The sequence below is a fragment of the Pelodiscus sinensis genome, chromosome 3, assembly GCF_049634645.1.
Source record: "Pelodiscus sinensis isolate JC-2024 chromosome 3, ASM4963464v1, whole genome shotgun sequence".
NCBI lineage: Eukaryota > Metazoa > Chordata > Testudines > Trionychidae > Pelodiscus > Pelodiscus sinensis.
In genome coordinates, this window is record NC_134713.1 from 110,399,923 (window position 1) to 110,426,606 (window position 26,684).

At 41.6% G+C, this 26,684-nt stretch overlaps 1 protein-coding gene across 3 annotated transcripts in view; it reads left to right on the plus strand.

Moving 5' to 3' along the window:
* The window catches only part of TIAM2 (TIAM Rac1 associated GEF 2), a 184,616-nt gene that overhangs the window by 75,957 nt on the left and 81,975 nt on the right, over positions 1-26,684 (plus strand). For all 3 annotated transcript variants that reach the window (XM_006114983.4, XM_006114984.4, XM_014569522.3), the window contains exons 4-8: positions 1,671-2,106; positions 10,512-10,684; positions 12,204-12,428; positions 23,211-23,396; positions 24,386-24,532. In XM_006114983.4, coding sequence (XP_006115045.3) covers positions 1,671-2,106; positions 10,512-10,684; positions 12,204-12,428; positions 23,211-23,396; positions 24,386-24,532 — 1,167 coding nt within the window. The remainder of the gene's footprint in view (positions 1-1,670; positions 2,107-10,511; positions 10,685-12,203; positions 12,429-23,210; positions 23,397-24,385; positions 24,533-26,684) is intronic.

Here is a 26,684-nt window from a genome sequence, read left to right on the forward strand (position 1 = left end):
GCATCGCTGCTGCTTTGAGCCCAGGATCAGCTGGGGACATTTCAAAGTGGCAGCACTGCATGGAGCCTGGGGTCAGCTGGTGGGTCCCTGGCTGATATCGGGCTCCGTGTGGCACTGCTGCTTTGAAGTACCTCCCTCTTCTCCTCCTTCACCCACCCCCACTTGCTGCCTCTATCTGATAGAGGCAGCAAGGGTGTGGGGAAGAAACTACAGGCAGTCCCCAGGTTACGTACAAGATAGGGACTGTAGGTTTGTTCTTAAGTTGAATCTGTATGTAAGTTGGAACTGGCGTCCAGATTCAGCCGCTGCTGAAACTGACCGCCAGTTCTGACTTACATACAGAATCAACTTAAGAACCCCAGGCGTCCCCAAGTCAGCTGCTGCTGAAACTGATCAGCAGCTGATTCCAGGAAGCCCGGGGCAGAGCAACTCAGCCTTGCAAAGCCTCGGGGAAGCCGGCAGCAGAGCAGCCCAGGCGCGCCTGGGCTGCCTCGCTGCCCAAGCCCCCCCCGCGGCTTTGCTCCGCGTCTTCCTGGTCTGCAGACCAGGGAGACGCGGAGAAAGCCCCAGAGTACACGGGCGGCAGGACCGCTAGGTCCCGCAGTCCGTGTCCTCCGGGGCAGCCCCGTTCGTAACTGCGGATCCAACATAAGTCGGATCCGCGTAAGTCGGGGACTGCCTGTAGTTGACTATCCTGCCATCTAGTCCTTCACATCCCTATTGCAGGAATGACTGAACTTTCCACATGAAAATCATATGTAGAAGATGCATTGCAGAGCACATAAAAGGGAACTTCCCTGCCCTGCCCTGCTGCAGAACAAATGAAATTGCATCCTATAAGCATGAGTAATACAAATGGATTTCATAGAACTGTACACTGCTGGATCTGGGTGTAAAGTCCCCACTGCAATAGCAATGTTTTCAGTGTTCAGAAAATATACACCACTCCATTTTAAAACTTGGCTTTATGCAAATCATCCAACCCACTTCCTCTCAGGTTTAAATCAAAGCTGAGTCTGTTTATCTTGGCAGAGAGTTGGTGAATTCAGTTGGATTAAAAATGTCAGATTTCAGACTGGCATTTTTCAGATCCTCAGGAGGCAAAATCAGATTAGCTCCATTAATGTCATTAATTTATATCTGTTAATCTGAAGATCCACACTTTTAAAAGGTCAGAAATTGAAACCCAGCCACCTAGATTGAATTTAATTTCTCCCCATTATAAAAACCCTTAAATAAACAGAACTACTTTTTTCAGTGTTACTATTATAGACAGATCAGGGTGTTAAAGACATTAGCCCAGTTTTATGATGATCAGGAAAGCAGATTAATTCACAGTTGTCAGGGATATATGGTTCTACTTGCAGTGCTCATTGGGCTATTGGAAATCATAGTCACAGCAATTATCAATGAGTTCTGATTTTTATTTTTTAAAGCCTATTGAGTCAGTGAACACTGCTGGTTTGGCGGTTAGCCTTACTGAGATTCTATTTGAATAAAAATGTTGCTATAGCATTGACAGTAGCAAAGATTGCTAAGATTAACAGCCACCATCTTAGTTAAAGCAGACATGCTTTGGTGGAGTTTAAAATGAAGAAAGATGAAACAAACAAGACTGTGTAAGATATACCTCTTCACTGTAGATTACTTGTAATTTGCATTAATTACAGGAGCCAAAATCCAAGGATCTGAGTGAATACTTTGACAGCAGAATCGATAACCTCACTACAGACACTTTGGCACCTTCACAGCTGTCTGGTTTACTGTGGTCACCTGGATCTGGCCCCATTCTGCCCCAGAGAAGTGAATCCACTAATGCAATCAGCAGTGATGCCCTGAGGCAGAATATTTATGAAAATTTCATGCGGGAGCTGGACATGAGCAGGACTAATGTTGAGAATACGGACACGTCAACAGAAACGGAAGACTCCAGCAGTGAATCACTCAGTTCTTTAGAACAACTGGATCTTTTGTATGAGAAAGAACAAGGAGTTGTGCGCAAAGCAGGGTGGCTCTTCTTCAAACCATTGGTAACTCTACAGAAGGAGAAAAAACTTGAGCTGGTTGCACGGAGAAAGTGGAAGCAGTACTGGATAACACTCAAAGGTAAATCATAGTTAATCTCTTTTAATGTGCTCACACAGGTGCTGTCCTTTGTTTTCTGTTAGTTTATCGTGCTTTTGTTTTATTTGTTTGTTTGTTTAATGAAACCTACAAAATGTTTTGGATCAAAACGCAGCTTCTGAAGACCTTGGGCTTTGCTTACACTAGCTCTTTTGTCTGGAAAACGTTTATTGGTCTGGAATGTGGAAAACCCTCCTCTGACTGACAAAAGTTTCACCCTCAGAAGTGAGGGTGTGGACAGCGCTATGTTGGTGGGTGATATCCTCCTGCTGACATAGCCACTGCCACTTGTTCAGGGTGGTTTAATTATGCTAGCGGGAGACCTCTCACTGGCATAGAGCAGCAGTGCAGGAGACTTTACAGCTGCAGCAATGCTGTTATGTAGACAAAGCCTAATTCAGGTAGATACTTAAGTCCATGCCTAACTTTAAGTACACAAATCATCACATGCTTAAAAATAGGCATGTACTTAAATACCTTACCAAAAGCAGGCCTACATTTGTACCTTCGGCTTTGGATGTATATAGCTGTGCATTTGGTATTGAAAATCAAATGATATTTGATTAAGCTTTCTGATTTATGGGTTCATGAAGATTTGGATGTGTGTCTGTTTACAAGAGGCATGGTTAAAAGCAATTCTGAACCTGTCACGGGGTGACTAGCCCCTATTAGGAAAATGGTCCTTTGTTCCCTTTGACAGTAGTTGCTTCCCACTTGGACTTGTTTGGGGGATAAGTTACAGGTACCTGATAGTAGTGAAAGGGAGGATGGGAAATTTTTGAAGGGGAGGGAAAACTCTTTGGACTGGATAATGGAGACTGCCCAGGCCAGAGTGACCTGGGTAAGATCCCGGGAAGGGCTGAGGAAGATGACTACAGGAAAATTTCACACTCCTGCAAGGGATCCTGTGTCTAGGATCAAACCACACAGAGGTGACTGGATGTCATTGGGAAATGACATGGAAAGTTGGACTATGAGAGAGGAATGACAGTCTACAGACTGAGTGGTCCTGGTGATATCCCGACCAGCAAGGCTCATGTTAACTTCTCGTCCCTAAAGTTGGTGAAAACTTAATGGAAGCAACAGAATATGCTTGGTTTTTGTCATAGGCTGTAAAAGGGCAGCCTGAGGAAAAAAGCGTTGAGCAGCACGTGAGGCGAGTCATCTGTCCTGGGTTTGGCAGTCAGGACAGACTGGAGAACAAGGAAGAAAACCGGGACACAGCATGCTTGCTGTGTTGAGACAGCATTGGGGCGGATGCAGCATTGCCAAATTCAGGATGAAAAATAATGAGTTACATCCCCAGAAATCATGAGACAGGCCCACACAATGATGTGATTTTTTTTTTTTATTTTAAAAAAGTGGGGGTTTTTTTCCGTCTGACTTGATTATTGAACTTCCTCTGCCAGCCCTCAGTATGTATGTGAGGTAATTTACTGTTGCTTGCCTGCTCTCTCAAATGTGTTGGGTAAGGTGATTTGGTGGCTCAATGCAGGACTCTTCTACAGCTGCCTGTCCCTTCCCTGCAATTCATCTTGCCTTCATTGTAAATTCAACCCTCTTCAGTTCAACTAACCCCAGCCCCCCTCATCCACTCAACTCTCCCTCCCACCCGCATTGTCTCACAAGCCGCTCCACTGCACTGCTTGGCATTCTTCATCCCTTTTCCAGGCCTGGGAGGGCTGCAGTGGTTCTGTCTCCCCCTTTCCAACCTGAGAGTGGAGCAGTTCCAGGAGCTTTTCACCCCCCTATGTCTCTTAGCAGGATAGACACTGCAGGATGGAAATAAAAAGAGCAATATCGCACACTTGTCAGTGTTTTTCAAAGGAGGCAAGAGAGGAAGACCCAGCAGAATTGAGCTGAGCTACAGGTCTCTTTGCTCCTCCCTCTTCTCTGGGGAGAAAGATTAGCATAGGTGAGAAACTACTGGCTTCTGACAGGCTGAATTTCTCACTGGGACTGAATTTTTTTGGGTCATCAAAAGTCGTGCTTATGCTCTCTCTGAAATCCCATCGCTCCGGCAACAAATAACACAAAACAGTCAAACGAAAAAACATGAGCATTGACGATTCTGAGTGGCAGTTCCCCATCACAAGGCCAGATTTTTAAAAAGTGGAATCCCACTTGCAGGCACAAATTCATTCACATGTGTGTCTAAGACTGGGTCCCTTTCTAAAAGAAATGCCCTGGTTTAACCTGATGTTATAGGTTTGTTGCAGCAATTACTTAATGAAATTCGATGGCCTGTATTATATACGAAGTCCGTTTAGGTAATCAAGATGGTCTCTTTTGGCTTTAAAAATCTGTGTCTCTGTATTTGGATGTTGCAATGACTGCTTAGCGCAGCCATGGGTGTTTGTTCACAATTTCTTCATGACCTATGCATTTTGGTGTGGACAGAAAAGCTTTAATTTAAAAAAAAAAATGGCCCTTTTATTTATTACGACAATATTGCCTAATTATCTATTCCTGAGCAAAAATTTGCTCTTCTTTTTGGGGATACTTTTTGAGCCACTAAATTACTTTGAATTTACGTGCTGGAAAGCCAAACATACTTTTATTTTTAATACGCCTACATTGCTCTTTTCACTTACAAACACATTAGAGTGGCAGTTCCCCACCTCTAATGCCTGCACCACTACTTTAGCCTTTTGTGACAGATCCTCCTCCTTATCCTCCTTCGCTGATGATGAGCATCAGTGTGAGTGCTGGTGCATTACTCCTGCCATTGTCCATCTATTCACTTGTGTGTGGCCCAGCCCACATCTTAGACTACTCCAAGCCCCAGTGTCAAAGGTTCAGAGCAAGCCAGGAAGCATTATGGGTTAGAAAATGCACAGCTGAATGGGGGCCCATGGACATTTCCCTGGGTGAGCTGAGGTGTTGAATTCAGAGTTTATATACATCTGTAAATGGGTATACGTTAACTAAACATACGGGTCGGAAGTAGCCCTGGTTCACTGATGTTGTGGCACAGACACTCAGATCCCCATGGTGCTCCTGTGTGGTGTGCTGAGGCAGCAACACAGTGGGGATCTCTTGAAGCCTTGATATGTCAATACAGAGATTGTTCCCCAGGACACTTCCCCTGGCTGTCCTGTGTTTGAGGTAGGCATGTCATAGAGAGCCTCTGTGCGGCAGCACTGGCACGTAAAGGGCATCCCATAGTGCTAAGGTAGCAATGGCTGAGGAAGGGCTAGTTCCCTTCTCTCTCAAACTCTGGTGCAGCCCTGCATTCCCTAGTCCAGCCATGATCCCATGTCTCTCCTGTGGCACCCCACATCCACCATTTCCTCCCACCTGCTGCTGTTCTGCATCACCGCTGCTCTTCCCCTGCTTTCCGTGTTGTGAAGCAGCAGTGTGGAGCTAATCTGAAGGGTGGAGGAGGGAAAGCTGCTGGTGGGTTGGTGGGTACTGTTGGGTTGGAGCTAAGGTTATACATTTGGTGCTGACTGTAATGGAGGAAGTAGGTGTCTCAGTGAATACATGGAGGAAAATCAACATACAGTTTGTTGCAGGGAGGTGACTTCCTAAATTTTATAGATTACACTGCTGGGAATTGCCTTTTAGTAAATATAATGCTGAGTTAATAAGTAGGGAAATAGTTGAAATAAATAGTTTCCTAGCGTATTTAAGATTGAAGGGGAGGAATTCCCACAGGTTTCAATTTTCAGAATGATTACCTGACTCATTACTGTATGCGTCTAAACTTGAAGAAAAGTAAATCCTGTGCTGTGTGTATTGGCAGTGTTCAACATGTGCAGTGTCAATGCATACAAATTAAATCGGCAAGAAAGAGGGTGGGAGGAAAGAATATCAGTAATTCTGCACAATAATTCTGAGATCTGTTGTTAACAAACAAAATTCAGGCAGACTTAATTAACAGGTTTAATCATCTTTCCTTATCGCTATACCGAGGCAGTAAAATGAATTAGGCCTGCAAATAGTTAATGTAAAAAAAAAGGTAGTATCTGAATGCCACCCTTTCCTCACCTTTGTTTGGGCTCTTAAGTGTTGTAAATATGAGTTTAATCTGTCTTTTGAAAGATTTTTTTTAAAAGGATCAATGAAACTTCTTACACTAAGTATGCTACACTTGTTTTGTATAGGTCTTTGTACTGTATCTTGAATGCTTTTCATATGGGATTAGTGTTATAATTGCCTTTATGGTGCTGGATCTTTTTGTCTTGTTAGTTCATAAATAGATATTCCTTCATTTCCTTGATCATACATACACTTTATTTGTCTTGCAAAGATTTCTGTTGCCAAAATAAACTTGCCTATGTGGATTTCAAGGCTCCTTTTATTTATTTATCACACAAGATCAAGAAACTTGCTTCAGAACTCATTGTGTAGATCTTGGGTTAAGTTGTTCTGGAAATATAAATAACCAAGATATTTTAAACTACATATTTTAAAGAGCCACATATGTGAATGGGGAACAGCATATTTCTCTGCATTCTATTGAAATGTGTTTAATTTATGCAAAAGGCTTACAACCTTCTGGTAACCTGCCAGACTTGGATTTATCAGTGTCTTGAGGCCTCTCCTTTACTTGGTATGCTGTCAAGACCTGAGCTTGAATAGTAAACCTTTAACAAGAGGAACTTTCCTTCCCATCTGTCACCCCTAATTAATTTATTTTAACAAGGGAAATTGCAAGCCCCCCCCCCCCCCTCACCACAAGCTTTGATCAAAACACAGTGGCCATAATCCATTTTAGTGGGACATCAGGTATAGGGAGAATTGAGACCTATCTATTTATAAGGATCATAGTGCTGCTGTAACTTGGCAGGTTTAAGAGTTCAGCCCTGGTCCTCTGAAAAAGTTAGTCAAAAACTATTAGGATAAAAATATGTACTAAAATATTCTTATAACACCTTAATGATGATAGAAAGAATTTTAAAACAATTTAATTTGCATTTTTTAAACAGAATAGTAAATCCAGATAAGTACAAAATATTTTAAGGTGGTACAGTTCTCACTGACTGAAAACCCCCCGGGAAATATGTAGAAGAACAAATCACCAACCCATTAAAACTTGCCTTGAATTCTAAACCTCTAGGCTTTAGTTCTTTCCTTCCTTGCATTTTGTGTGGTCATTTATATATGTGCAATATATGTGCAGAGTGACTGTAAAATGCTGCTGCTGATGTATGCAAGTGGAGAATTTGGATTTGATACTGCTATGCCCTTTCTACTAAGTTAAAAGTAACCCACTAGACGCACTGCCTCTTATTTACCATGCTGTTGGCAGAGCCGACCCAAAGTACGGGCCAACCGGGCGACCACTTGGGGCGCCCCATTGTAGGGGGCGCTGTGCAGGGCTGCTGGGCTGGGTGGGGGCGGCACCGTGCATGCTCCGTGCGCCTGGGGGCGGGGCCACGCATGCGTCACACTCCTGGGGGCGGCACCGCACTCCTGGAGCGCACAAATGGCTTGGCCCGGCCCTGGCTGTTGGGAGCTAATCATGGCCCTAACCCTGTAATTGCATCTGACTGGAGCCCAAGGCTATGTCTACACTGCAGGCTTCTTGCGTAATAACTATTTGTGCAAGAGCATGTCCACACTGCCATGTGCTTTTGCGCAAGAGCATCCGTGGCACTTTTGTGCAAGAAAGCTCAAATGGCCATTTTAGCCATAGGGGTTTGTTGCGCAAGAAATCCCTGTATCCTGTCCACTCTAGCCTTTTTGCACAAGAGCTCTTGCGCAAAAAGACTTATTCCTTGTGGGGAGAGGAATAACTCTTACGCAAAAAGCTCTCTTCTGACGATCTCCTGTAAACTTTCTTGTGCAAGAACAGGCTTGTAGTGTGGACACTCTGCAAGTTTTTGCGCAAGAATGGCCGTTCTTGCACAAGAAGCCTGCAGTGTGGACATAGTCTTAGTGTGTATGAGGAAACAAAGCATAAGCAGGCTGGTGACAAAGCTGCGACTACACTATCCAGTTCTGTCAGATACCACCCTGGGTGTATGTGTGTTTGTGATTAGGGAAGGGCACATAAATGGCTGCATAGGGATGTTTAGAAGCGTGTAATTTGTTAATCATGTAGGTGACAAAAAATATTGTCGACTACACTATTAATCGGTAAGGGTTAGCATTGCAAGCACTCAGTTCTGACTTGTGCTGGGTCTGGCAACTACCCCTGCTGTGGCTCTGCATTTAGAGTACTTTAGGAGCTGGCAGGCAGGCAGCCCAGCTGAGGCTCAGCTGACGCCGGGTCCCAGAAGCTACCTCCCATTGTGGCTCTGCTATAATACGTTCTTTGCAGAGCTGCAGCAGGGTTAGCTCCTAGGACTGGCATGAGCCGGGACTGAGCTGAGTTGCCTGCCCGCTGGCTCCTAAATTACTTGAAATGCAAAGCTGAAGTGGGGGTAGCTCCCGAGACCAGCTTGAGCCAGGACTAAGCCAGGCTACTGGCTAGCCCTCTACAAACTTTTACTAGTAGCGCCACCATTGTGGGAAAGGAGAGGAAGGGATAGGAATGCATGTAGTCAGTAGCATTAACTGAGAAGCAAAAGCCAACTACACTATTACATCCCTAGTATAGGCTGCTCCCACTATTGGACTGGGATGCCCTCAGTGGGGTATATGAAGAAGGGAATTTTTTCCTCTGAGTGCTAATTTTGAATTTACTGTTTACATTTAATTCGTGCTAGGGAACAAAATGAGACTGGCAGATTCACTTTCGTTTGTCTTAATTCTCTATGGAAAGGGGTCACAACCAGAACACTGGCTCCAAACTTCATAAATCCTAGCATGCACTGGTCATTAAAGGGTTAAACTGGATAGCAGGATCCAAGCATCCCTGAACTTTTAGGAAGTTTGAAGGTGGATCAGATTTTACATCTGAACTCGGTGATTTAGGTCACAGCTAAAGTTCTCATAAACTAGAACACTGTGATTTGGAATTTCCAATACTAGTCGGGGCAACATTAAAAGAAGGGGAGGAAATTTGTTTTCAATTTAATTCTTCTTTTTTAAAAAAAGCTATAAAACCAAAGCATTTCTATTTGTATTACTTTGTATGATGTCTCCGTGACACGTATCACATGTGTGCAGCATACACACACACACACACACACACACACACACACACACACACAAAGATACCCTATAATTCTCAAATCATCACTTTATAGCAAAACTTAAATTTTGGCCCTAACCTGCATTATGTGCCTCCTAATTTGAAAATGGCAGGAAAAGGTATAATATTTATTTTCATTTGGCTCAGATTCAGATACTTTAGTATATATTTCTGTAGGTCAGAACAAATATATAGTCATAGATTAAAAAGCCAGAAGGGACAACTGTGATCATCTATCTGACTTCCCCTATAAAATAGGCCATAGGAGTTTCCTAAAATAACTTATTTAAATTAGAACATATCTTTTAGAACAAATGTTCAACTTTAATTTAAAAATGACCAGTGATGGATAATCCACCAAAATCCTTGGTAAATAGTTCCATTGTTTAATGACCCTTCTTGTTAAAAATGTATTTCTAGTCTGAATTAGTGAAAAACCTTTATTTCTAGTCTGAATTAGTGTAACTTCAACTTCCACCCATAGGATCTTGTTATACCTTTTGTCTGCTGACCTCTCACTATTATAAAATTTCTCTTCATTATGCAAAAGACAGGACTATGCAGCATCTCTATCACTATTCTTCATTATGAAGATACTTATAGGCTATGGTCAGGTCACCCCTAAACTTTTCTTTGGTAGATGTATGATTATCAGCTTAGCTACTGAGTTTCAGTTCCCAGATGCAGATGTGGCAGTCTGCTATCAGGTATCATTCTTTCTGAGAAACCAAGAATACAGTCAAAGAAAGAGAAATCCTTTAAAACATCCAAGTTATGTGAACAGTGATCAGTGTCTTACTACAGAATTTGCAGATATGAGCAAGGGAACCAAAGTTAATCTCCAGAGATGCTGAATCATTTTGTACAGTATTTGAAGATCAAAAGTACTAATCCTCTTTAGCAAATATTAAGGTTTCCCCGGTGACTGGGTGAGAGAGAACTGGCTCCACAAATTATTAAACCCAACAGCCTCTTCAGCTGAGCAGCCTTTCTTTGTGCTCTAGCATTTCAGCATTCTGAGTTTGCTAAGCTGTAATTTTTTTAAGCGCAAGTGTGTATCTTTCAGAAAATATTCGTCCTGTTTATTAGTTGTCGGGTTTTCCCTTCTTATTGACAAAGCTGCTATGTTTATCCACGCCTTTCTCCTGGTATAATAATACTTCTCTTTCAAACTCCTGGTGGGCAGCAGTGATATGCACTGTCATTAAAGTGTGTTTTACACTATATGCCAGATGAATAAAGAATTAAGATTCAAGAGAACTTTGGAAGCTCACTTTGATTTTCATTTTCCCTCCCAAAGGTTGTACCCTGCTGTTTTATGAGACTTATGGGAGGAATTCCATGGAACAGAGCAATTCACCAAGATATGCTCTATTTGCAGAAGACAGCATAGTGCAGTCTGTCCCAGAACATCCCAAGAAGGAAAATGTGTTTTGCCTTAGTAATTCTTTTGGAGATGTGTATCTGTTTCAGGTAATGATATTTTACTGATGTCTTTATGTATGATATAAATGTAAATAAAAATGAATAAAGTTCTAGAGAACATTGCCTGTAAGAGAAGATTGAAAAAAATTGGGTTAGTTTAGTCTGGAAATGAGAAGATGGAGAGGGGACATAACCGTTTTCAAGTATATAAAAAAATTGTCACAAAGAGGAGGGACACAAATTATTCTTTCTTAACCTCTGAGGGAAAGACAAGAATCAATGGGCTTAAATTGCAGCCAGGAAAGGATAGCTAGGACGTTAGGAAAAAAAATCCTTCCTGTCAGGGTGGCTAAGTACTGTAATAAATTGTCTAGGGAGGTTGTGGAATTTCTTGTCGTTGGAGATTAAGAGCAGATTAAACAAACACCTGCCAGGAATGGTCTAGATCAGTGCTTTTTTTTGTAATAATAATTAAAATAAAAGTGCCGGTACTCCAGAGGAAAAATTGTTGAGGGGAAAAAAAAAGCTGGAGTGGGGCCCGCTTTGCCCTTTTAAGACATGCGGCCCAGCCGACTGTCGGACATTTGCATACAGAGATGCCAGTACACTCCGTTCTTTCCAGGTAAGATCTGACTGGATGTGCCGGGTAAGATCTTTCCAGGTAAGATCTGACTGGCAGTACCATCACAAAAAAAAGCACTCGTCTAGATAATACTTGCCCTGTCCTCTGCATTCATGGCAGGGCTTGGATGACCTCTTGAAGTCCCCTCCAGCCCTATGATTCTCTGATAATTAGTCATATGGTCTGTGAAGACTGACTGTTCTAATCCTCATCCTCCTTCTTCTGCTCCTTTGCAGTCTCTTCACTTTGGTCTCACAGCTGCATCCTGACCCTCTTCTGCACTGCCCTGTCCCTGTCACTCCCTTTCCCTTCCTTTTTGTTTCCATTAAGCTGTAAGGCATCTATTATTCACCCCCTACAGCCCTTAGGGAATCTGCAGTATTATCAAAATCCAGATGCATCTATTAACACTCCACACTTCTATACTGAGGGGCCCACCCCAGACGCCCATTAGCTTCAAAGGGAGTTTTGCTTTAGCTAAATATTGAGGTTTGGAACTCAAAACAGTAGTTAAAAATCTAGGGAAACTAACTGCTTGTCTGTATTTTTTGGAGAAACACATAAAGTCCAGCCATCCTCCAAAGGAAAACTTCATTGCCGCGAAGCTGTATTTTTGTAATTGTGATGTTTGAATACTCTTTTTATACAAATGTATCCTTCTTTGTCCCTCTGGGTTCCCTCCACTAATTTGTCCTTGTTTAATTATACAGACCCCCATGGTTGGCCTCACAGTTAACTGTAATTTAAAAGCCTTACTAGTTAACCATTAATATTCCTATGAGACAGTGGAGAAAAGGCTAGTTGGAACCCATTTAACTGAACTCTATACACTCGCATTGTTTTAAGCATAAAGCTCTTAGAAATCAACGCACCTGACAAAAACTTTTTAGTATCACCAGGCACCATTTCCCCTCCTTGATGTCGCTTTCTTGATCTGTTATGTAGGCAACCAGCCAGACAGACCTGGAAAACTGGATTACAGCAATTCACTCAGCGTGTGCTTCCCTCTTTGCAAAGAAGCTTGGGAAAGAGGATACTATCAGGCTTTTGAAAAACCAGACCAAGAGCCTGATCCAGAAGATTGACATGGATAGCAAGATGAAAAAGATGGCAGAGTTACAGCTCTCAATTGTCAGTGATCCAAAAAACAGGAAGGCCATAGAGAATCAGGTACTACAAATGACATGTGAACTCCTGCTACTTGTTACAAGGATGTATTAATGACTACAAAGCTTACCTGCTCTGGGGTTAGATTTTTGTTAACGTTTCCTAGGCTGGAGAAAAGTGTCCCGATGGATTCACACTGTGTTACAGGGAAATCACTGGCAGCTGTACAATGCCATGCAAAAGACCTCGCCTGTGGTTATAGACACTAACTGCTACAACTTTGCCTGTCAGTACTACTAATTAAGTTTCCATATATGGAAATGGCTATTTCTGAAGCATACCGCAAAAGTCAAACAAGGTCTATGTTATACTTCTGTTGGGTGAATTATCAGCCAGACGTTCCCGCCTTCGGCTCTTGTGGCTTATAGTTAGCTGCTCATATAAGAATTAAAAATGAATCATCATTAACATATGGAACAAAATTGTTAGACAGTTATGGAATCTGAATTCTTAATGTTTTAGGGTAAAATCCTTCAGTTTCTTTGCACAAGTTTTCCAGAGCTAGCTAAACAAAAGGATTTCAGTAACTAACTTGCCTTTAAGAACCTCAATCATAGAATCTGGTCCCAATGTGATTCACAAATCCCCACTCAGGTGCCTCTAAACTCTGTAGGCACCTAAATTCACCCTCAATCTAATACTGGTGTTTGCAGTAACTGTTCCCAAAGTGTCTTTTTTTCTGCCTCAGCTCCAGAGCAATGTGCAAACCATGGGAAGACAGGTAGTTCTCTGCCTCATTTGCCTGTGGGGCCTAATCCAGTAAGCAAATTCAGACTTTGCCTCACTTATTGGGCCCTACATACACAAAATGCTGGGTCCTGCGATGGGGGAGGAGAACCTTACTCATAACTTTTAGCTTTGTAACTAGGTTTCTCACCTAAGGTATAGGAGACATCTGGTTCAAGTCCCTCTCCCCGCCTATGGGAGAAGCAGGGATTTGAACTGGGCTCTGCCATCTCTCGGGAGTAACCACTGGGGAAATTTTGATATGAGCCTGCACCCATCTCTCCTGTTCAAGCTGTTCCTCTCTGGATAGATAATTTTACAAAGTAATTTGAACAGGGGGGATTGGATCCTGGATTTCCCACCTCTCACCTTGTGTAGTAACACGGGAGAGATTCGTGCCAACCAGCTTTAGCTCCCAGCCACAGGGTTATTCTCATACTTGATGTTGTGTCTGTAGCCCAATGATTCTTTCATTGTTTATCCAAAAATTATTCTAAAATAGAGTCAGCACCTAACATCAAGAAAGAGCTTGGGGCTGGGAATCCTAGGCAGAAGTAGATTGATTTCTGCAGTTTGGATTCAGGCATCTATCTCTAAGAGAGGGAAGGATTAGCACCAATGTTCGCTCTAATCTTTAATCTTTTCCATCAATATGCAGTTTTTTTTCCTATCCATGTGCAGAATAAATGTTTATGTGCACCAAGGCATATGCGAAACCACCAGGAGAAACACAAACCTACCTGTGGGCTAATCAGCTGGTTGGCACGAATCTCTCCCGTGTTACTGCACAAGTGCAACACTTACCAGAAACACTAGTTAGCACACTCTCCCCCTCTCCCCCCAGGTTGGTGCCTCATGTTTGGCTACGTCACAGGGTACAGTATGTCTATACTGCAATGTCTTGAAGCGGCATGCGGCGTACATGCGCTACAGCACATATATAAAAAGCAGTGTAGATAGTCAGGCACAGCTTAGAAGAGTGACGACATGCCTGAACTCTGTGAAATTGTACCTTCCGTGGCACTTTATCTACACTGTTGTTTGTAGCAGTGTAGTGTCCCTGCACTGTGTGTCTGCCCGAGCCTTTTCCTGCCCTAGGAAGAGGCTCCATTTGAAGGGAAAGACTTTCGGAGAGGGAAGCACGTGGGGAACTTCTGAACTTCTCTCAGCATGAAAGGATAGCATGGAACAACTTTGAGTAACATCAGCTTGCATGCATTCTGGGTTTCTTTTTGTAGGTTCCATAATGGTAACGTAATCATAGTGTTTTTTTTTTTTAAATAATGTTAACATCTCTGACAGTCACATTTGCTGTGCACATTATACCTAACTCACTTATCAAATGGTTGTGAGGAGAGGTATTTTCTTTTTATTAGCAGGCACTAAACAATGAAATGTTAATGGTAAAAGCAGACACGTGCTTAGAATGACTTTTTATGGAAGTTTCCCTAGGTTTTTTTCAGCCAAGTGTATTTCGTGTGCTACCATAAAAGCCAAAATAGAAAGATCAATAGCACTGCATGCTCACTCAAAGTCATTTAGAAATATACTAGTTCTTCTCAGCCAACTTCTACTGTCCTTTCTTTCATTTCTACTGTGAGGACAGTGCATTACATGTTTTGTTTAGCATTTAACAGATTCTTTTTCTATGTAATATGTAATGCATTTCTTCTTCAGTAACAAGTATTTATAAGATCATGACTTTAATTTCAAGATCTTTTTGTTGTGCAAACCAACCTCCCAAAGTCCACATTTTTAATAGAATGTAATAATCATAGATAATATACATGAGTAAACAGTCACAGTACTGATCATCCAAGATAATCTTTTCAATAATACTTGACTGGGTTCTGGATGTTTTTGCTGCAAGAGTTTTAGTTACAATCAATACAGTAACTTTTGTAAATATTGGCAGCCTTAGGGAATAACAACTGATATCTAGTTTTACTGGGCTAGAGCATCAGGTGGTGTAAATTATTGTCATTTTATTGACTACAATAGCCCTACACTGATTTGCATCAGTGGAGGTTCTAGCCCATTATTTTTTACTGTCACTTGTATGTGAAAACTTGTCCTCTCCATCCTCAGTAAAATGCTTCTGTTTTGATATTAGCTCACCACTTTGGAAAGAGGTAAAGAGGTATGGAGAGAAGTAGGGAAATGATGCTCTGGAATTCACACTAGTGCATTTGCCATTTTTCAAATTCTGTATCGAGAGAGAAAAAAACCCAAGATTTAAAATAAAATATTGTCTTAAAGTTAAGATGTAGAGCATCTTGCATTTGAAGAAGCTGTGTTAGAGGTTGGAGTTTATAGGTTGCAGGCAAATTATTCTATCCTTTGCAAAAGGCAAGTTGCCTAGTAAGTTTCTTAAATCTGTGCCTTACAGAGACAGTGCCTTGCTCCCAGATACTATGATGAGTCCTTGCTTTACTGCTGGTAAAATGATGAGTCCTTTCCTTAGCGTGGTCAATATGGTCCATTTTCTATACTTCCAGTGAAAAGAAAGTGGTAATGGCTGGAAAAATTTTCTGTAGTTTTTCTCCGTGTGTATTCTCCTTGTTATGAAACATTAAACAAAATATCCTTTAATAACTTAGTAGGCAGAATGAAAAGTAAAGGAGACTATTGATTTTTACACTAGTGTTTTATTGTGTTCTATTCCATTTTGCTTTTCTTTGATTTCAAAGATCTAGTGCTAGTTGAAGTAACCCTTATGTTAAACACATTCCTGGAATGGTGCCATAGTTGCTGCCTTAAGTTCTGTGTAAGAACACATGACAAAATAAAAAAGATCTTTACACAGTCCCCTGATAATGAATGACTCATTCAACCAGATGGGTGCAATATGGATTGTGTCTGAGAACTGAGGAATGGAATGCAAAGAGTTTGGTGTTTGCAGTGTGGTTAAAAAAATATTACTATAAAACAGTTGGATTTTTTTCTTTTAAATCCATGGGACCACAGTAGGTTCCCCAGATCAGCTTCTAAGGGTGCATTCTGCCTAAAAGAAGTCTCAGGGAAAAATCCTGTACTTCTTACTCTCATAAGTAGTCCTGTTAAAGTAATTTCTGTTAGCAAGTAGCACTGTGTTTTGTATATGGGGAAAAACAGCTGTCATTAAATCACATCAGTTTTTTAAAGTGTTGTAAATTCACAAAAGGACTTTTCCTTCTCCTCACCTTTACCTGGGCTCCTTTTGATTTGTACCACCTTTGTCTTTGTTTGGTGCAATGGAAAGAATTTGTTTTTTAAGATCATATTATCTATCAAGGATTTTTATTTGTATTTTTTTGTAACTCTAGCTCAGTCTGAGTGAATACAAAGCTTTTTCATGTCAGAGTATTTTTATAGCAATCATTTAAATGTGTTTCATCTATATTTCCTGGGATGTACTCATCCCCTTTTAATGAGTTAGCTCTTATTTCTGACACCCCATTTTAAGCATTTGAGTGGAGATGGATTTGTTACTCTGTGTTTTTCCTGCCTAAAGCGCGCAACATTTTTTATTGGTCCTACAAAACCCACAAACAGTGCAACATATTCTGGAGCAGCCTATACTGGCACTTTGGTCCAGATCCTCAAAGATATTTAGGCATCTAACTCCCACAGAAATCAGTGGGAGCTGGTGTCTAAATTCCTTTGTGTCTCTCTAGGCTCTTATCTTTTAACTATTTTACATGTATTTTAGCCCTACAACAGAGGCTATAGGTTCTTAAATTAGCACAGACATTAATGGAGCAAGCATCTTATCTCATCTCATGCTATCAGGGTGTGGTATGTTATACCCTTTAGTTGTTTTCCAGTTGATTTCAAATATATTAATAGACTTTGCTCTAGGTGCCATTTCTCCTAGTAGCCTAGGAGCAATCCTTGCTTCCCAAATCCTTTCCAAGCCTCCTTCCTCCTGCACCTGAACTATTGAAGCTTCTTCCTCCCCCGTCCAGGTAACTGCTGCAAAAATAATCCATTTTGCCTAGCATTTTAACCATGTTCAACCACCCTACAATTCCTCTATCACGGTGGTCTCCAACCTTTTTAAGCATGAGATCACTTTTTGATTTTAAGTGCAGTCCAGGATCCACCTCAAACCCAAACACCCTTGATCTGCCTCCTTCCCGCCCCTTCTCCAAGGCCCCACCTCTGGTCACTCCATTCTCCCTTTCCCACCCCCACTCATTTTTATCAAGCTAGGGGTAGAGTGTTGGGGAGCGAGGGAGGGGGATGCGGTCTCTGGTCTTGGGCTAAAGGAATTAGTGTGGCAGGAGTTCTGAGTTGAGCCTGGGGCAGGGTGTTGAGGGGCAGGATGGGTGCAGGCTCTGGGAGGGAGTTTGGGTGCAGGCTCCAGCTGGGCACCATTTATCACAGGTAGCTTCTGGATGGTGGTGCAGGAGGCTAAGGCAGGCTCATCCCTACTCTGGCCCTGCACCACTCCCAAAGGCAGCCAACAAACTCTCCATCCTTGCTCCACACTCACTCTGTGGAGACTGGGTACAGAGTGGGGAGAAGGGCACCCTGAAATCAGCACCCCCTCCTCTTCTTCTTGTGCCCTGCACAGCAGCAAGAGGCTCCTGGGGTTGGGGGGCAGCTCCAAGGCAGAGGGCAGAAGCAGTACGGCAGTGCTGAGAGGGGCAGATGAAGTGCCAGCACTTGATAGCCTCCCAGCCAAACCTGTCAGGATCACATGTCAAAGGCTCCAAGATCTACCAGTAGATCCCAATTTACTGGTTGGTGACCACTGCTCTAGTGGCCCTCAGCCTAAATCATTCAAGTACCTCATCCATGTCTTTGAAATCTGCCACAATATATCTTATTTCTGCCTTTCTCTCCCTTTATTTTCTCTCAAGCCACTTACTTGGATGCCCCTTTTATGTTTTTCTCTCATACCCACCTCCATGATACCTTGTAAAACTGGACCTCTGTTTCTGACCGTAATGTATAGGGTGCTGCCAATCCTTCTCCTCTTTTAACTCCCTTTCCAAAATCCACTTCTTCAAGAAGGCTTATACACAGTGGGTAAGATTTTAACCAATGGGACTTGGATTCAGTTGATAAGAACTGGGTTTCCAATCGCCCTAGCTGACTTTGCAGATTTCTGTCTATCAATCCAAACCTTTACTATTGCAAACAAAATACTTGAAGGTATTGGATAAATGCTAGCTTGCCATATGGCACCTACTGTACCTGTTATTCTTCTCCTTCAATTCCCTATCATTTGTTGCACTGACTTCTTAACGTTTGTCTTAAATTAGAAGTAGGGACCTTGTGTGAGTGCATGATGGGGTTAAATCCTTCACTCTTAACTCCATCTGAAATCAGTGGGATATTTGCCTCATTCATCTTAAAGGCAGAGCAAGGATGGTAGTTACTAGCCCATGCTTTGTAATTAACATGTTGGACCAGGATGTGTGTTACTTTGAAGTTATTGCTTTTAGGTTGTAAGTTTTTCCCATTTAGTCTTCAAGTGTATAAATCGTGAGCAGGGAGAATTATTGTAGTTTAAAAGGTTTAGACAAATAGCAGCTGGTATTGGTTTACAGTCTCCAATTGGTTCCAGACATCCTTTGTTTTGATAAGACTACAAGACAGTCCCTGAAATTCCCTGCCCACATCTTTTGCTAATGCCATTAAACGTAACATCATGATTACTGCTGCTTTTGGAGTTGATTAGCTAGCATCCTGCGTGGCTGATAAACACAGTCATGTAATTCTCCTGAAGATCCTGGCATCTCTTTCGGCCCCTCCCCATTTTTGCTTCTATTTATTTGAAGTCCATTTCTGTAGAAAGGCTTAAGAACGATTTTCAAAGGAGCTTAAGGAACTTTTGTTTCTGAATTCAATGACTAGCTAGGAGTTGGGGGCCTAAATCCCTGAGTATCCAGGAACATCCCGACTTGGTGCAAGTGTGGGATTTTTTTCACACTCAGCCTAACTTTGCCTTCCTTGAAAACTCTCAGGACTGCAATGGGAGCTGACTTAGGCCACAGCTGAACATTTTTGAAAATTCTGTTCTAATGCTATGTCTGTGCTGCAGTTGGAAGGTGTAATTCCCAGTATGTGTAAACTTACATAGGCTAACTCTGCTCAAGGTAGTATGCTAAAAATAGCAACCTTGCTGCGGCAGCTTGTGCTGCAGCTTGAGCTACTTGCTCATGTGCAATCCCATCCAAGACCCGAGGTATGCACTTGGCAAGCTAGCCCACACTGCTTTCTGTGCCACTGCTCTTTTGATCAGAACTTATGCATGTATTGCTAGCCAAGCTGGGAAGCACACCTTCCAGCTACAGCAAAAAGACAGACCTGAGATTTTTATTGTGGAAAGCTTGGAACACATTTTCACTCTGTGTGGCCATCAGTGCATTGAGAGAGAAGACTGTTGTAGAACCACACACTATATTATCCTATCTGTGAAGCAGAGAGAGATGAAAAAGTGTCACATACTTAGAGTGTTTGGGGAAAGGAGTTGAAGTACAGGGAAGTTTAAAGTAAAGAACAATCATAAAATAAATCCAGGGAAGAGTTCCTTGTAAGGATTTACCCGTAGGCATGCATACATATGTTGTTTCTGGGGAGACTGCACTAAGTATTTTCCTTATATGAAGAGTATCGCTCTGTCTTTTCTCTGTGTACATTTGTGTATCTCTTCTGTATGTAACCTAAAAACCCATTTTAAAGGTATAAAACTCAACATTTTTTTCTTTCTTGATTTACAGAACATAAATCTCTCTCTCACTCTCACACTCACACTCACACAACACAAAATTGGAGGCTGTCTTTGGGGCTTTGCATATAATGATGCAACTTTGTGAGCACTTGTGTAAGGGGAGAGGTGGAAGAATAATAACAGAGTAGCTCAATAACGGAGTAGCTCAGAATGAATCCAGAACATATAGTACAGCATTAGGCAACCTAGACTAGTGAGTAGGCCATGCGAGTGGCCCTCCTTCATCGCACTGGGCTACAGGATTGTTGCAACCAAGATTGTCTCCTAGGATAGGGTAGTTTTGCTAACTGCACTTGCACAACCAGCATGTGCAGGATGTGCTGACATTTTGATTGGATGCAGAGGGAGCACATGGCTCTCTCATCAATGTTGTGTGCAGTCAGCATGCACCTTGTTTCATGTGCTCTTGCTTTACATATGTGTAACTTTAGCAATATCGGTAGAACAAAACTACATGGGTGGAAACCAGCAGAATCTGGCACACTTGTGTGGTCTGTGAAAAGGAAACAAAATGTCTTGTGGGCCACATAAAGAACCTCAGTAGCTGCCTACAGTTGCCCACCACTGATTTAGTGGCTACTCACTCAGTTGCAGTACTTTCCTAGTACCACCGTTGCTCATCTTTCTTTATGACAAGGGGTCTGATGTACCTCTGCATTACATCATTTTTTTCACCCATGACATTAAGAGTTGCACTGGCATAAAACTAAAGCAATACAGTAGTGCATTCAGCCCTTTCTGTTATCTGCAGAAGATGAAAAAAGACACCAGTCCCAAACACTGTTACAGGAAACTTTCTGTGGTGCCTCTACTTACAGAATAATTGCAACCGCAAGAAAGAGACTTTAAAAAAAATCCATTACCGTGGGAAATGGTAATTTTCCTGTTCAATGAAGCACAGACATTAAAACAAACATTTGGAGAAAATAAAAAGGAGTGTGCATCAAACATGCTGGGACTGAACATCCCTACTTCTTCAGAATGAGTAATGTATTTTGAACTTCTGGTGTTCCACACAAGCATGCAACTGGCAACTCAAGGCTTGTCTACCTGAAGTATTTTTGCACAGGTGAAGCTATACTCCTCTCTCGCTCCCATGCAGGTGTGTCACATCATTCTAAAACAATGATTTATACTAATATGGCTTCTCGTGCTTTCCAACACCATTGCGAAAAAAATAGTGATGTAGATGAGCCACAAGAAATAAGGAAGCAGGGCAGGAGAAAAAGCAGTAACACTGTTCAGAGAGCTATTAGCAAGTTAAAGCAGAAATGAAAACCCTATTGCAAAAGTTAGGATATTGCATAGTTTATCCAGAACTACCTGTTTTATTTTTATTAGTGAATCATTTCCTTGGTTACATGACTTGTGTTTGTGTCACTCATAAAGTATTAAGGACTAGGAAAGGGTGACTTGTCTATGGATGACATTAACGTTAAACTGAGTTGTCCAAAAAGAAAATATTGTTGTTTCAGTATTTTCCTAAAGCTATACTTTCCCTATCCATGTGTGCTCTTTGTGAAGTGCATTCGGGAGAGCAGCATTCTGAAGGAGCCAAAAGAATTTAGCAGTGCAACAGACTGGGCAAAGAAGTCATTAATTTCTTTCTGATTTTTGGTGACATGATCAGATTTTTGCTTTGACTAACACATTTGTGTTGAAACTTAATCAGTACACTTATTAGCTTGTCCTGTGGGCAATAAACGTTTGAAAGATACTTGTCCAGATTAAATTTTTAATAGCTTTCAGATTATAGGATTTTTCTAAGGGTATGTCTGCACTTAAAATGTTACAGAATCACAGAGATGCCACTGTAGTGCTTCAGTGTAGAAACTGCCTACACCCATAAGAGAGATTCTCCCATCACTGTAGGCAATCTACCTCCTGAAGAGGGGGTCACTAGAATTCTTCTGGTGTGCCAGCAGTATCTACCCGGGGACTTTCATCAGCTTAACTATGCCACTCAAGTTGAATTTTTCAAATTCCTGACCAATTTTCTAGTGTAGACTAGGCCTAAGTTTGGCCATGGTTAACTTGCAAAATACAGCTGCTCTTTTCTGTTGAATCATGTAATATATACACGTCATTCACACGCAGCCTGATTCTGCCTGCACTTACACCTCTTCAAATCAAGTCATTTACACCAGTGTCATTGAGAGCAAAATCTGGCCCACACGTGTTCAGAAAAGGTCTGTGCTTGCGTACATACACACTAAGGATGTAAAAAGTCAGTTAAAAAGGGAACTACTGAAAATCTGAATGATTACATGTGCTGCAGGCTTATTGAAGCTTTATACTGCAGAGCCACAGCAAAGCAACTTCCTTGGGAGCTGCTGGCCCTGTTCCTGTTGAGGAGGCTTTGCGTGTAACCTTTGGAGCCAGTGTGTAACCTGTGGCAGGGGTGTGGACCAGGCCTAGCCCCTGCTTATGGTGGGCCACATGGGATTGGAGCAGTTCCTTTCCCATCCCGGCCAGATAACTTCTTCAACGCTTGCTGTTAAACCAGATCTGATATGTATTACCCATTTAGGCAAACTCCGGCTACTTATGTCTAGTATCCAGTCCAGCATTTGGATATTCAGTTTAAAAATTTATTCATATAAGTGCACACGCTTTGAACTCCTCAATTCAGGATTTGGGTACCTAATTTAGTTTAAAAATTGGACTCTCCGCGTACGTGTGTGTGTGTAAATATGTATTTAATATTGAATTAAGCAGACACTCTTCGCTACAGCAGGCTCTATATTGTATATAAGGCATATAATGTATTTAGTTCACATGTACGATATGATTAGGTATAGGAAATGTTTACTTCTTCATAGAACTAATGACCATAAATACTTGTGTTACCTGTTGTTACCTACCTCTTCTTTAGGGATGAGGGATTCAAAAGGAAGAGCACTAAAGAGCAGCAAAACCCATCAGCCTTGCTATTTGAATGATTGATTTAGCTGAGGCATGCAACTTGGTTTTAGGCAACCAAAAAGAATCTACACTCATAAAAATGTAGGAAACAAAATTAATCAATTTTCTTGAAATTTCAAGAACCACGAGGATTTGTTTTTGTGTAGAAGCTTCTGTGGGAAGCAAGCTACCCATGATATATTCATCTTGTCAGTATATATTTAAGACCACCAGCTTTGTTTTATTTCAAGCCATCTTTTGAATTGTTGTAACACAATATGACTAAATGTGTGTTGGCAGGGGGAAAACTAATCCATTCCATATACCTCCAGATGAAAGTAATTTACTAGAAGTTTGTGGCAGAGCTCGCATTTTCAGTAGGAACCTCAAAAACATTTTCCCTCTAATTGTCCCTCTTCGTATTTAAATAGATCCAGCAATGGGAGCAGAATCTAGAGAAATTTAACATGGACCTATTCAGGATGCGCTGCTACCTGGCGAGTCTGCAGGGTGGGGAGTTACCAAACCCTAAAAGCCTTCTCGCTGCCACCAGCCGTCCTTCAAAACTGGCACTGGGTAGACTGGGCATATTCTCAGTCTCATCCTTTCATGCACTGGTGAGTGTAACTGCACTTTTTGTATGACTCTGTTATAGAAGGGTATTGTTACCTTATCATTAGTGATTTATCTCTATGAACAGTAAAGCTAGGGAAGCTCACACATGCATGTGCACCCCATTAGTTCCTTGACTCGAGCAGTTTAGAAACTATTTTGCCCAGAGACTAATTTTGGGACCTGAAAGCATTGGGCCATGCTTTCTTTCACCCTCAATTTGGGGACTCTGAAATGTCGATGCTTATTACAGCTCTCCCTTATTAATAAAATAAGACCACCATGTAAGTTTCTGGTCCACTTCTTTGCAGAGATGAGCTTGCAAATGTAAACTTCTTATTGTGGAATGTTTGCCATGGTGATTTTTTTTTTCTCCCTTAAATTCACAGGTCAACTTTTATATAAATTAAATCGGTCAAATTGAGGTGAAGGCTGGAGCCAATATTTTTAAAAGTGATTGGTGATTTGGGGCCCATTAGTGTTAGGCTTTTTTGTGATGAGCAGCTTGAAAGAGCCTGATTTTCAGAATATTCTGAGTACTTTCCATCTGAAAATGGGGCCTCTTTACGTTCTCAAGTTGTGCCCCCAAAAGTAGGGAGGTATCCAGAATCACTAGACACTTTTGAAAATCCTCATCCTCAATCTCTCTTACCCTCGTCAGAAATCGTAAGGCTGATCACAATGAACAGGATTGGATCATATTTGATGTGGTTAGGGAATGAGGGTGAAAGAGTTTTGAAGGTCCTCCTTGAAATGTTAAGACAAGGTCTGTCAGATGGGGACAATATCTTCCCTACCTTGACTTTTTTTTACATCCTATTTTTTCAGTTGTCACTTTGTATTAATACAAAAAGGAGTAGCAGTGCAGAAGGTTTGATCCATTAGTCTGGGTCCATGTTGAGATAAACTCAAATAATTTGATGCCTCATTATAATTACTGTGGATTTACCTTGTTATGTGATTGAGATGTGAAAGCTTGTATGCATTTTAATAGATCTGCTCCAGGGACGAGGCTGCTCTCAGGAAACGAACACTCTCCTTGTCACAGAGGGTACGAAGTAAGAAGGGCTTATTTTCCTCACTCAAAGGGCTAGACACTTTGGCAAGAAAAGGGAAAGAAAAACGACCTTCAGTAAATCAGGTAAATGCCAGTTTAAAATCATTCAGAGACTTGCCTTTATCTTAGAAATGACAGCAGTGTAAAATGAAGTTCCTGTTGCTGTGTGTGCACATTGCTGAATATGAGAGATTCTGACCCATGGGGTAGCAAGTTAGTGGCTCCAGACAAGCAAGGCCTGAGGATGTTGGGAGGGAAGGGGGCTCTGTCGGGGAGGTGGCGATTCCTGTATTGCTTTGGCGTGACCGCTTGTGGCAGATAGGCAAAGCAGCCCTGGTAGGTCTAATATCCTGGTACTCCTTCAGCCAGAGAGGGAAGAATGTGACGACATAGGGATCTAGATTTTCAGCTGGTGTAAATCAGCACAGCACCTCTTACTTCAAAGGAGTTACTTCAGTTTTCACCAGATGAGGATCTGGCTGAGATTTTCTGAATTCTACAGGCAGTATGAGAGATGGATTAGGGGGTACCCTGAAAAACACAGACCAAAATTGGTGTTTAACTGTCATAAAGAAGGTGGGCTCATGCACACACTCAGAACACTACTGTTTTCAGAAGCTTTCTGCATGTCAAACGTGTTAATAGGGCTCATTTTGTAAAACCAGCTACGTGGGTCATTCATTAATCCATATTATTTTTCTTTTGTTCCCTCAGTCTTGCATTTTGCTTTTATTAAACAAAAGTGCCTGAGCATGTAGCATTTGAAAATTGGCTGCTGCAAATATGCCAGCAATTTGCTTTCAGGCTTTTAAAACATGCTCATACATATTCCTATCACAATAGCCCCAGAGCTGATATATAGATTTAATATTGTACATTAATATGTCTGGGCTTTATGGTCTAGCAGTTCATATTCTGAATGGATAAATATTTATCTACTTGATAGACTAAGGGAGTAGTCTATTGGGTAGTTGCATATTTCAGCATATCAGAGAGATGTGCTTTCATGATGAACACAGCTAACAAATAATTGAGAGAGCCAAGCCTGACTGAGAACCTGCCTAATCTATAGGGCTGGGGAAGAGACACTGTGCATCCCCTGCCTTGGGCCCATACTTAATCACTATTGCTCCCTATCCTGACACCATATGACTCCCTTTCATGTCCCAGACCCTATAGAAGGGCCTTCATAGAGTTTAGAGGGGGGGATTGTGTCATCAAAGCATCACTCTTCTTTTGAGTGAAGGGGGGAAATCTGAACATGGAGAGGAGGGCCCCTTCATGCTCAGATTTATAGGCAACAATCTGGTCAAGAATGATCCTTTGATCACCCTTGCTGCAAGGGATTAATGCTAAAGGCTGGAACAAGCTGGCTCTAAATAAATCTCAATTTTCATACACTTTCTGAGGTTTTTAAAAATCTACGTCAATTTTTATTTAAAATTCTACTGGAAAGCCAAGAAAAAGTAAGCACTATGTACAGCATGTCAGTAATTCTAGGGCTCTGATTCAGGTCTGTAAGAGCGAAGAATTTAAGAATGATGGCAGAAATTTTGCCCCACTGACCTTCACAAGGTACCATAGTATTACATAGCTATACAGACAGATTTATTTTGGAGCCCATCCTACCTTCCTTGTGTATCTATTAAATGCAGTAGGCATTTGGGATGAGCAGAAGAGTATGACAGAGTGTGTGGCTATGTTCACAGTGCTGTTGTGCCTAATCATTAGATTGCGAGTTAAGAAGAGGCTGTCCTCTTTGGCTCTGAATTTCCTTTCTTTCATTGATTTTTTAACTCAATTTTTTTGTGGTTCAAAGTACTCTAAGCAGAAAGTCAGATAGCATCGTCTTGAACCTTTCCAAAGTATTTTTTTATCTCCAGTCCAATTTTATTTTGTAGAATTAATTTAAAAGTCCACCATGGGAAGATTCCTGATGTAAAATGGAATGAAGAAGATAGTATTTTATTGCTCCATTGTTTAGAAACCAAGCAGTTGCACAAACTGAATTCTGCCAGATGGGCAGTGTCAAAGCTCATGTTATCCCTGGTCTCTGAAATAGCTCCTCTTTCTTTGATTATAAATGTATTACAGCTCTGAGTGGGACCTGGCAAAGGAACCTCACAAGTGTTGCTGTGTGTTCACATTTCTGTGCTGCATCATGTGTGACATGCCAAGAGAAGAGTGTTTGGGATTGTCTTTTGTATCCTAAGACTTTAGCTGGGAGGATAAAAAA